This window comes from Fulmarus glacialis, unplaced genomic scaffold (assembly GCF_000690835.1).
Source record: "Fulmarus glacialis isolate BGI_N327 unplaced genomic scaffold, ASM69083v1 scaffold9644, whole genome shotgun sequence".
NCBI lineage: Eukaryota > Metazoa > Chordata > Aves > Procellariiformes > Procellariidae > Fulmarus > Fulmarus glacialis.
Window position 1 is genome coordinate 41,133 of NW_009207436.1, and position 11,675 is coordinate 52,807.

At 48.1% G+C, this 11,675-nt stretch overlaps 1 protein-coding gene across 1 annotated transcript in view; it reads left to right on the forward strand.

Moving 5' to 3' along the window:
• DNAH9 (dynein, axonemal, heavy chain 9) overlaps window positions 1-11,675 on the forward strand; it is a gene marked incomplete at its 3' end in the record, with an annotated part of 68,655 nt that overhangs the window by 37,911 nt on the left and 19,069 nt on the right. The window contains exons 23-31 of the mRNA XM_009576100.1: window positions 350-475; window positions 1,159-1,398; window positions 2,514-2,674; window positions 3,776-3,932; window positions 4,769-4,873; window positions 7,953-8,110; window positions 8,428-8,566; window positions 9,812-10,099; window positions 10,577-10,787. Coding sequence (XP_009574395.1) covers window positions 350-475; window positions 1,159-1,398; window positions 2,514-2,674; window positions 3,776-3,932; window positions 4,769-4,873; window positions 7,953-8,110; window positions 8,428-8,566; window positions 9,812-10,099; window positions 10,577-10,787 — 1,585 coding nt within the window. The remainder of the gene's footprint in view (window positions 1-349; window positions 476-1,158; window positions 1,399-2,513; window positions 2,675-3,775; window positions 3,933-4,768; window positions 4,874-7,952; window positions 8,111-8,427; window positions 8,567-9,811; window positions 10,100-10,576; window positions 10,788-11,675) is intronic.

Here is an 11,675-nt window from a genome sequence, read left to right on the forward strand (position 1 = left end):
AGTACGGCAGTAGCTTTCTCCTGCTGCTGGCAGATTGTGCCCAAGTCTCATGAGTGTTTCTGTCATGGCCTGGAGGTGGAACGCGCTGAACTAAATTACTCATTGGTGGAGTTCATTTTGGTTTCTCCTATAGCTGGGGTTCAAGAAAAATCTGCCTTGCATTCTTGGTGTCTGGAAATAGATGCTAATCCTGCAGTACCACAATTGGCTAAATCCACCTAGTCTGAAGGAGGCTGTGAGGCTTGTTTAACTCGAGAGTTGAGACGCTTGTCCCATTCCCTATCTTCACTAATTACCAAAGGCACTTAAGAAGAGCAAATGCGTTACTGTGATTTAATCTCTTCTTCAGGTTGAGGTCTGGCTGAATCACGTACTAGACAGTATGAGGGCTACAATAAGAGACGAGATGACGGAAGCCGTCACGGCTTACGAGGAGAAGCCGAGGGAACAGTGGCTCTTTGACTACCCTGCCCAGGTATCTGCCACTGCTCTTCCTCTCCACTCAGGCTGGCACCTGGGAAAGGCAGTGCTTGGCTTCCCCTTCAGTCCTGCCTTTCCCTTCTTTCAGTAATGGCATCTAGCTGTGGATGGGGACGTTTCTGGCCTCCACTGTGCTGTCCAGGAGGGAGGAAGGATGAGTTGTCCTTTATCCTCGCAATCTCCTGATGGAGTTTCCAGGCTGAGCTCCATGCTCTGATTGGGGCTCCAGGGAAGATACGCTCTTGGCTGGGTTACAGAGCTCGGGAGCTTGGGCAGTGCCTGCTGCACCCTGTGGGTCACGGGAAGTCTATACACCCAGAGGAGCGAGAGGTGCGGCAGGAAAACAAAGTGGTGAGGCCTAATGAGAAAAAAGAGCCCTTCAGGTGCACCTCTGACAGCCTCGTGGTCTCCAGCTCTTCCTCCTCTGCTGTGTCAGACATTTGAAAGGTGCTGATTTACTAATAAGTAGCTGCTAAATGTGTCTACCACTGATATGATGTTTTAAATGAATGTCACGGAGCAGATCCCTGTTGTCCTGTCTGCTGTGACTACTGTATGAAAAAATACTTAATTTCATGTCACGGATACTTCATCCTTGATCTCCCTGTGGATCAGACACTCTTGAATGTAAGGAAGCTCTGGTCTTTTCCATGATACTGAGCCAGTCCGTTCCCCTAGGTGGCTCTTTCCTGCACCCAGATCTGGTGGACAACTGAGGTTGGGATTGCCTTCGCGAGGGTGGAGGAAGGCTACGAGAATGCGATGAAGGAATATCACAAGAAGCAAGTGACCCAGCTGAACACCCTTGTTACCATGCTGATTGGGCAGCTTTCCAAGGGTGACAGGCAGAAAATCATGACCATATGCACCATCGATGTGCACGCGCGGGACGTGGTGGCAAAGATGATAGCGCAGAAGGTTTGTGTTCGCAGCTCAGCATGGTCCTGTGTTGGGTGTTGGAGCGGGGGTTACAGGAGTGATAGACCAACCACAGGCCATTCAGATCACTGCCTGTCTCAGTGGGAGATACACAACTAAATTCACTTCTACAATGTTTGCGGTAAGGAGGCAGAAAGCCACCGTAAGCCTGCAGTGCTGTTCTCTATCATGGCCATGTAACACCAAGGGGCTTGTTGTACTTGCCACATTCACACCAGGAGTGAGAGTCTGGCCCTGTGTCCTGTTGCCAAGGCACACGTTGGCGGATGATGGCATTGTGTTGGGAGGCTGCTGGATGCAGTCCCTTTATGTCTTTAGAAAGTAAGAAAAATCATTTGGGCTTTTCTTTTTGTAGCCTCCTTGGTCTGATGCGGGGCCACAGGGACTCCTTTGGGACTCCCTTGTCCTGCACACCCCTCCCACACCACTGCCCTGTCCTTGACACTGTGTCAAGTGTCCAGCCCTGCAGGTGGGTGGGAAGGTGCCCTGAGCGTGCTGGGTTGTGGCTTTACCCTCCTCTGTGTCCTCTCGGAGGCAGCCAGGCTGCTCGCAGGGTTTCTGGCTTCAAGGCTCAGCTGGGCTTGGTGGTGCCTTGGCCCAGTTTATGGTAAAGCGGTCCATCTGCTGGACCTGCCTGCTGGTTGTACAGAGAGTGCTGGCCATGGCTGTCCTTATCCTCCTGTTCCCAGCCCATTTTCCTGGTGCTGTCTGTGGCCCCTTCCCTGTCTAGACAGCCTCTGCTCCTCCTCTTATTCTGCTTGCATTATAAGAGCCTCTTCACGGCTTGCTGCTTCTTAAATCTCCTCTTTGGGAATCTTTTTGTGCTGCTCTTTCTCTTGGGTATTCACTTTTTCGTCTCCCACCAACATGGTTACTAATTTGGTTCCTACCCTCTATTGATGGGAGATGGGAAGGTGACATTTCAGGGGGTGACCACATTACAGGGAGGTGACCTTCCTCACCACACCTGCCTTCACAGTGAGGACCAGTCCATCCCCAGTGAAAACTTCATTGCATTCACCATTTTGGCACCGGAGCTGTGTGTGCCTGGCATCCCTGGCCTTCCCATGATGGTGCTTGTGGGTGCGTTGCAGGTGGACAATGCCCAGGCGTTCATTTGGCTGTCACAGCTCCGGCACAGATGGTCAGATGAGGAACGACATTGCTTTGCCAACATCTGTGATGCCCAGTTCTTGTACTCCTACGAGTACCTTGGCAATACCCCTCGGCTTGTGATCACTCCACTGACCGACAGGTAAGTCCCCAGGAAACACCATCATAGCTGGGCTTTGCCATGCACCTAGAGAAAGAGCTGCCAACCAAAGATGGATTTAGTTTGGACACCCACATCCCTCTTGTTCTCTCTGCTTGTCCCAGCAATCCGGTGGCAGAGCTTTAACTCTCACATGGTTTGTGATTTGATGGTTGTACCCTCTGGGGTATCTGTGCCTCAGATCCTGTTGTGGGATTCAGCTCACAGATTAAGATGCTCACTTGTGGGTGTCTGCCTGTGCACAGGATGTCCACACCCTATAGAGTTAGGGAGTCTAGCAAGCTTTCATCCCGTCTGCAGACATCTACCACTTGGTTCAGTTGTCTCAATGGGGACACCTAGGTGACTTGCGATGCTCTGCGTTGTCCCACCTGGCTTCCAGCTGCCAATCCAGAAGCATGCAAGTCTCCTATGGACCCCTTGTCATATCTTTCCATCCTATATAACATTTCAGTAGCCAGGAGCATCTCAGGTGGCTCTAGTCATCAATATTAGTCATCTGAGCCACGCCCCCATGCATTATCAGGTTTTGTTGGCCTAATTGACTACAGCGCTGTGGCTTATACAGGGAGTATAGACACCCACATGTGGGCCCCTCCCTGGTGTCCATCATCAGCATGATGGAGGAGTTTTGGGATTTGCTGCAGTGTTGAGTGGGTTCATTCATAGGCCATCTGAGCAGGTTTCTGTCAGTGATGGGGAATGGGATCCTTTGGGCTGAAGAGCACTGGGAAACAAGAGGAAGGTCTTTCAGAAAAGCCGACCTTTTCTCATAGTATCTGGGACATGCCCCGTATCCATGAGTGGTATGAGGATCCAAAGAAAGCAGAACCTGGACGTGAAGAGGTTGGGCAGTCCCCAGTGAAAGATGAGTATCTCTTGGAGAAAACAGCTGGGCAGAGGTGTTAATTAATGCCTAAGAGAACTTTCAGCTTAGACACGTACCTTGCTCATGTACAGCTTTTCAGAAGAAAGGCTCTCCTGAGTGCGTTGCCGTCATGCCATTACTCTGCAGCCCAATAGTGACCTGTTGGACCAAGTCTCAGTCTCTTTCCTTTTTTCTTTCATCCTTTGCTGTGAAAGATGCTACATTACCCTGACCCAGTCACTGCACCTGACCATGAGTGGAGCACCTGCGGGCCCTGCAGGCACTGGCAAGACGGAGACTACGAAAGATTTGGGGCGAGCCCTGGGCATCATGGTGTATGTGTTTAACTGCTCCGAGCAGATGGACTACAAGGTACTGCTCCCACCTCTGCTGCAGTGCCGTCATGTGGGTCTGGGGATGCTCGGGGCCCAATGAAACCTGAAGGATGAGAGTAATCCAGCTGAGATTGCTTTGATCCGTCACCTCTCCTCAAATCCCTGCTATGTTCCTTTCTGCTGAAGACCTTTTTCTCCTCCTACCTTTTCTTCTCTAAGACTTGCACAAGGTTCTTCAGGAGGCAGAGACCTGAACTGTGCTCTCTGCCTCGTTATTCCTTTCCCTTTCCTTCTGGAGTTAGATTCCGTGTGAAATGCTTCAAAAATTTTGGCCGGTTCAGTTGAGACTGAGGCTGTGCCGATACTTCGACCCTAGTTGTTTCTTCCTGGCATGCTTGCAGGCTGGCAGGCCCTAGCATGGGAGGGGACCTGTCCTGGTTTTCTCAGGATCCTCTCCCAGAATAAGGCCAAAATGTTCTGAACCTTCAGCCGCTGCAGAACGCTGAATCGTTAGGCTGAGTCTTGCTCTCTGCCAGTCTGGCACGGTACAGTGATTTTGGTAGCCTTGGATCATATTTTATTCAGCTTATGGGCTCTCCCAGGAAGCGGGGCCATCAGTAATTCAGCACAGGTGACCTTTAAATGAAACTAGTGCACAGATATATCGAGAAAGTGCAATTAGCAAATCAAGTGGCAAACTGTGCAGAGCTATAAATATTATAATTGAGTTGTGCCTGCTGCTTCCATGCACTTTTCTAAATACCCACAATAGACTGTAAATTGCTATAAATAAACAGGCTGGAAAATAAAATACATTTTTTGCTGGAGTTGATTCCATTTGTGATTTCACTCTTGTAATTTTTTTTTTTCCAGTCTTGCGGGAATATTTACAAAGGCCTTTCCCAAACAGGAGCCTGGGGCTGTTTTGATGAATTTAACAGGATCTCAGTTGAGGTCCTTTCTGTGGTTGCTGTACAGGTAAGTGGAGAAATGCTCGTAAATAAATACAAACAAGGTAGAGCTATGCTGCAGCCTTTGGAGTGAGGGTAAATATGGAAAGTGCATGTTGCCATTTTCAGTTCCATGTGTAGGTAGGTGAGGGATTATATCCCAAGATTAATCACATGAATATCACAGCACTGACAAAATGTAGCAGTGATGTGCTGCAAACATTTTTTGTCACTTCTTTTCTTCCCCCAGTTACAGCATTTGTGTTGAGGCAATTCTTTATAGCGTCTTTTCCCTGATCAGTATACACCGTGGCTCTGTACCTATTCTTCCTGAGGAAGCCACTCGTGTCATTAATATGCTGTGAGATAATTGTAGCATACCATTTTAGGGAGGAGAGCTGCCCTGACTTATGGCTACTCAGCCTGTCATGTAGGGGATAATTTTCATGGAGCTGAAGGGTGGTGTCTGGGGCAGATCCATGGCCTGCTGGATTTTGGGGGGTTACTTATTGCCTCCAGCCAGGCACAGGTTGTGTATCATATTCAACAAATAAGAATACGTTCAAGATTAATTTTCTTACCTGTCACCAAGACTGTGCAGTCTTCTTTCCTTCCCTCTCTTTTCATGTGGCTGTAGATTTAATTCCAGTATTTGTAATGAGAGCTTTGCGAAATGGCTTTGGAGAGTATTCCCAGCTGAGTGGCATAATTCCTAGGAGGAATGCGTGCAGCCCTGTGGGTGCAGCGCTGTGCTCCTGAAAGCCGGTGTCAGCTGGGTGACACTTGATAACAGGAATCTGCAGCAGATCTGCAGCCCTTGCTTACGTGCTTGCCTAGAATGCCCTGACAGCGCGGGATTAAAGCTGGGAGAGAGCTATTTGAGCTGTGCCTGGCTATGCATAGGTGTTTTCCCTGTAGAATGATTTCTCGTCTCCTCCGTAGTTTAACTGTTCAGTGCATTTTATTGGTGAGTCCCATGTGAAGCACAGCAGCAGTCCTTGGAGAAGGGCTGGAAAGGAGACTGCCCTCCTCATCATGCTAGAGAGTCCTATTCCTTTGTGCTTATATATAATCTGGCACTTTGCCTCCTCTTTCTCTTCCTCTTACTGGCCCACAAGCAAATCTGGAAATATTTTATACAGGGGAAAGGATTGCAGGAGGAGAGGCACTCCGTACCCTGCTCACGCCTGCCCAATGGGTGGCGAGGGGGCACCCAGGGTAAGCACTGCGGGTGTGAATCCCCTCTGGCAGGGGCTGAAATCTGGGGCACCCCAGGTCTAACCATGGGGCAGCAGGATGAAAGCAGGTCTGCTACCGCTTCTGGCCCTTGCTTTGAAGGACAGCTGTGTCTGGATGTTGTCCAGATCCTGAATCTCATTGGTGTCCTCTGAAAATGCCAGGTAAATCCAGCTACCAGGGGAGCTTGCATGGAGGGTGGGTGCTCAGTTGCACTGTCCAGACTGAGACAGCTCTGACATTGGCAGAACTGAAAGTTTTGAGCCTTGGGGGACTTCAGTGCTGAAAATTGAGGTGCCGAAGTATCTGAGTTCTTCTGGACCCAAGTGTCAGCTGAGTGCAGGTTTTAGGATCCCAGTGTCTGACTGAGGTGCTGAATTCTTCCTAGACTCCCTTTTGGGCTTGGTATTGCAGAAAGAAAGATCTAGAGCCCAGAAGTTTCTACACTTTTGTAAATATTTCAGTCAAAGATGTTCTGAATCCCTCCATGAACTCCTCACTCATCTCTCTTTCACTCATAATTAGTACCTTACATGATGTCCCAAAGAAGCCCCAGGCGGGTACAGGAGTTTATGTATCGTTCCCTCTCAATTTCTCTTCCGTCAGGTTCTAGTTTAGAGTTGTCATTGAAAAAAGTCTTTGAGGATCTTAAAATAAAAAAGGAAGCTGAACAAAAGAAGCCCAGATATGACTCAACTGCTAATGATTCCCTCGCTCTTGGCTGGAGCGTGGCATCTGAAGAAAGCAGCACGGCTGTCATTCCATCATCGTGTCTCCTGGCTGCTATTAGGAGTGTAACCATGGCGATGTTTAATTGGCTGTCTTAGTCATGCAGCTAATGTCGATATGGTTCCTTACAGAGAAAAATTCGATTAATTGCTTAACTTTAAGATGGCAAACAGCAGTAAGGTTAGAGTAGTGAATATAGAGAGATTTCTTCCTTGCTGAAGTGCTGTTTGCAAGAAGGTGATCTAGCTTTAATAAACTTGCTCTCTTTGGAAGGTGAGGAATAAGAATAACAAAGCTGCAATCAGGCAAATATAAAAGACGATAAATATTAGTGAGTGAAGGTGTCAGGGGACATCTCCCAGCTTCTGCCTTGTGGTTTTGGTTTTAAATTAAGCATCTGATGTCCCAAAATCTTTAAAACCAATATCAAGTGATCAGTTTGCAATTGAGCTGAGGCCAAGTTTATTGGGAAATGCTGCTCTTTTTCTGGGCCTAGTCAAGGAAGAGAAGCAGGCACAGGAGGGTTTTGGGCTGTCATGAAGAGCAGTGGTGTGTGGGGAGAGGTGAAGATGGGTGGAGGGAATCAGGTGCCTCTATTGTGTCAGATTCTTGGGACTGCATTTGGGTGTTGGCTGTGTTGTGGATGCCTGGACAGCCCTGCATCTCATCTCAGGCGTCTGGCCTCCTGCTAGGTTGGGAAGTTGAAAGAGATGATTTAGCCTTTGGTGATGTTTTTGCTGTGAGATGTGCTGAGAAGTGTCCCACAGGTGATGTCAAAAGTCAAGGTGAAATGCAGCAGCTTTGGACGCATTTCCTTCTCCTGAGCTGCTTTTCCTCACCCACGTCCGTCATTGTCTTACGGAGTAATGGTGCAAATTCTTGCAACTCCTTTGCAGTTTGACTGCCCGGTCTCTTCAGCTCTCTTTTCTGCTTTGTCAGAGTTTGATTGTGACGGGAGATTGATATTGCCACACAGATTTGCTCCAAACAGTGTATAAAGCTTAATATGGTCAGTAAAAAACAAAAACAAAATAGTGATAAGCCCCAGTCATCATGGCACCAAGGGTAAGGAAGGCAGCACTGTTGTCTGGTGTGTTTTTCATAACTGAACACCAATACTATAACACTGTCTTGGTTCCTAGGTGAAGAGTGTGCAGGATGCAATACGGGAGAAGAAGAAATCCTTCAATTTTCTTGGAGAAGACATTAACTTAGTTCCCTCAGTAGGCATTTTCATCACCATGAACCCTGGTTATGCAGGGCGAACCGAGCTACCTGAGAATTTAAAAGCTCTCTTCAGGTCAGTCCAGGTCAAGGTTTGTGACCTGTATTATAAAATTGGCAGAAATTGTCTTTTGGAACACCCAGGCTTGCCTTCATTTCCTTGGGGAATTCACTTGCATTGGGGATTCACAAATAGTTTCAGCCTTGTGCAACAAGCCTGGGTCTGGGAATGCACAGGGAGGGCAAAGGAGCTCTGTCCCTTGCGATGGGAAAGGCAGTGTGTGATCTGGCTCACTGGAGAAGACCTGGAAGATGAAGTTGCAAATCCATTGCCCCTAAGACCTGTAGTCAAGAAATACTTGTTCTGCAATCTTTTCTTGCCTGTCTTTCTAGGCCATGTGCGATGGTTGTGCCAGACTTTGAGCTGATCTGTGAAATTATGTTGGTGGCCGAGGGATTCATTGAGGCCCGGGCATTAGCCAGGAAGTTCATTACTCTGTACCAACTCTGCAAAGAGCTCCTGTCCAAGCAGGTGAGCCCGCTTCTGTGGTTGGATGGTACAATGAAGCCCGTTGATCTCCAAAATCAGCAGGATCATGGCACTCTGCCACTCACCTCCATGGCTAAAGTTTCACAGCTTTTATTTAATGACTGCATTTGCGCTAGCTGCTGGGAGAAGAGAAGGTTTGTGATCATCAGAGCAATGAAATTTTTGAACTGCTTTACTGGAGGACATGCAGGGACAAAAGCACTTGACCAGCTACCTTAATGGGAGAGATTTTTCAATGGGCTTAAAGTACACCATATTTGGGGTGGTATTCAGTGACCCTTTGCTTTCCAGTCTCTTAGTTCCTATTGATTCTCCTGCCTGCAAGGGGTTTATGATGTCTGTCCCTCTCTGAGTTCAGCCTAACCGTTCCCTGTTGTGTCAGGTGTTGACCAAGTAGGGTCATTTCCAGTGCAAAGCTCTAATTGATCAAATTTTTCCTTGTTGCCATTTGCATAGATCAAAGCTGGGTCCAGAGAAGAGTTGAATTAGGACTGCAGATGGAAAACCTGACCTTGGCTCTGCCAGCACGAGGCTGGGTGGGAGATGTCTTGTCACAGAAATTTTGTGCTGTGTCTTGGAGGTCTTGGTGGAAGCTGTGGCCTCTCACACAAAGCAGTCAGCTGTCGAGCTGTGCTCTGGAGGGTCTTAACAGGGCAGAAATATAAAGAGTTGCTTGTTGGCTTGAGAGTTCCTCTCATGCCTCTTTGTGGTTCTTTTTCAGCAATGTCCTTACCGGCCCTTGCTTGGTGGACTGCCTCTGGGACAAAACATGCCTGGTAATCTTGTGATGGGCAGGATAGAGAAACTTGGGTATTTGGGGCCTCATAATGGACTAACAAATCTTTCACCTTGATAGCTCCTGCAGATCCAGGGGTCTGGCTGGCCTTGCTTTAGCTGCTTTATAATTTAGGTGAAACAAATTGCTTAGGTCTCCGGACTGCAGGTCCTACTGCTGTCTTACCGCCAACTCTGAACCCACGTGATGGTATGAACGGCTGAAATATTTGAGTCTTTAATACTGTCCCTGATGGGAATCTCACCTACTGAAATGGAAATCAGGTAACTGGTGGAGGTCTCTGGCCACAAAGCAAATAACAGATTTGGATGTATTTCCATTGCTGACTTGTCTGGCAGTTTGGAGCTGCTGGTTCTTACCCCTGCATGGTGGTGTACTGTCTAAGCATAAACTCATCCCTCCTTTTTTTTTTTTTTTCCTTTTCCATATAGGATCACTACGACTGGGGCTTGCGTGCAATCAAGTCAGTGCTAGTTGTCGCTGGCTCCCTCAAACGAGGTGACCCAGAGCGACCTGAAGACCAGGTTCTTATGCGCTCACTTCGTGACTTTAACATCCCCAAGATTGTGACCGAAGATGTGCCGGTGTTTATGGGGCTGATTGGGGATCTTTTCCCTGCACTGGATGTGCCTCGGAAGCGTGACCTGAATTTTGAGTCGTTTGTGAGGCAGGCTGTGCTGGACCTCCGGCTGCAGGCTGAGGACAACTTTGTGCTCAAAGTAAGACCAAGCGATCTTCTGCTATACCTACACCACTATCAAATAATTTGGGTTTTCTCAACCATCCTTGCTTCTACGAAGAGGGCTCTGCACAATATTCCACTTGCAGGCACACCTTGATGGAGGACAGAGTCAGCTATGCTGGGTCTGATGCAGTTGCACCTGCGCCTAAAGCCAGCACTGGCTCGGTCCCTGAGTTTACAAAGGGGCTAACTCTTGTAGGCTCATGAAAGTGTGGCCCCTGGAGAGCAGAGCCTCATTGGCTGATGGCTGTCAGATTTAAAGAGTTCTGGAGGTTTGTCTGCAGGCCGAGGATTTCTCCCATCATGATTAGAGTGGCTAGACCAAACTCAATGTCAAATCCGTTTGTGTCTCTGAGTCACATCTTTCTAAATAAAAGGCCCAACGGGAGCTATTCTGTAGATCTGAACTTCAGATTGGCATCTTGGTCTAAAATTTGGAAGTGTTTTTTCTCAGGTGGTGCAGCTGGAGGAGCTGCTGACGGTCCGGCACTCTGTCTTTGTGGTGGGTAACGCAGGCACGGGCAAGTCTCAGGTGATGAGATCCCTGAACAAGACTTACCAGATAATGAAGCGACGTCCTGTCTGGACAGACCTCAACCCGAAGGCAGTCACCAATGATGAGCTTTTTGGCATCATTAACCCAGCAACAAGAGAATGGAAAGATGGTAAATATCTTTTCATGCCTGAATCTGTAGATAAAGAAGGATATTTTTAATTAACCTCCTGAGCAGCAGCAGGATGACTAGTTCTTTGTATGCAGGTCTGAAAGCCCAGGCGCTTGTCTGCTGCTCACAGCCATGTGAGAGTTTGTTGCTGAAAGGATACATACATGTTTTAGCTTTTTGATCTTCAAATGGGAAGTATAGCATAAACCTGCTTTATCCTATTGCCGTAAGAATAATTATCATGTCCATTAATACCAACACTTAGCCGTTTTTTGGGGTTGGCTGGACCGGTGATGGAAGAGAGTTCCCTCCTGCCCTATGGTGTTCACTGGGACCCCCCCAAATGTGCCATGCCCAGGTTTCCATAGCTGGTAGCACACCTTAAAGGCAGCAGCCTTAAAGTGGTGTTTTTCTACTTAATACTGCTGCCCGATCTCGGTAGTACACCAGCATTTGGCAGTCTGTTGGTCCTGATTGCTCCTGAGGAAAATAAGATGAGAATTTAAAACTTGCTGAAAGGTTACAGAAATCTGGAGTGAAAAAGTTCGGTTGTGACTGATAAGTAAAGGCAGCTTTGATTTACGTGTGCAGCTGGTTTGGGAGGTGCGGGGGAGGTAAGGAAAGACATTGCCATAAATCACCCTTGGCCAGAAGTCTGCCAGGAGATCAGCTGCCACCCACCTCCCCTGGCCCCCGCCACTGACCCCTCATGACCCCCTGCTTTGCTCCAGTGCCAGGGTTAATTTCTTTTTAATTGTAATTAGGGACCCTAAATCAAAGTGACAGAGGGAAGTGCGGGATACAGCCTGAACTCTGCAGACTGGCTGCAGCAGTGACCGCAGATTGAGGACTGTGGATGGCACTGAACGGCAGGGGGGGGCATTTTCA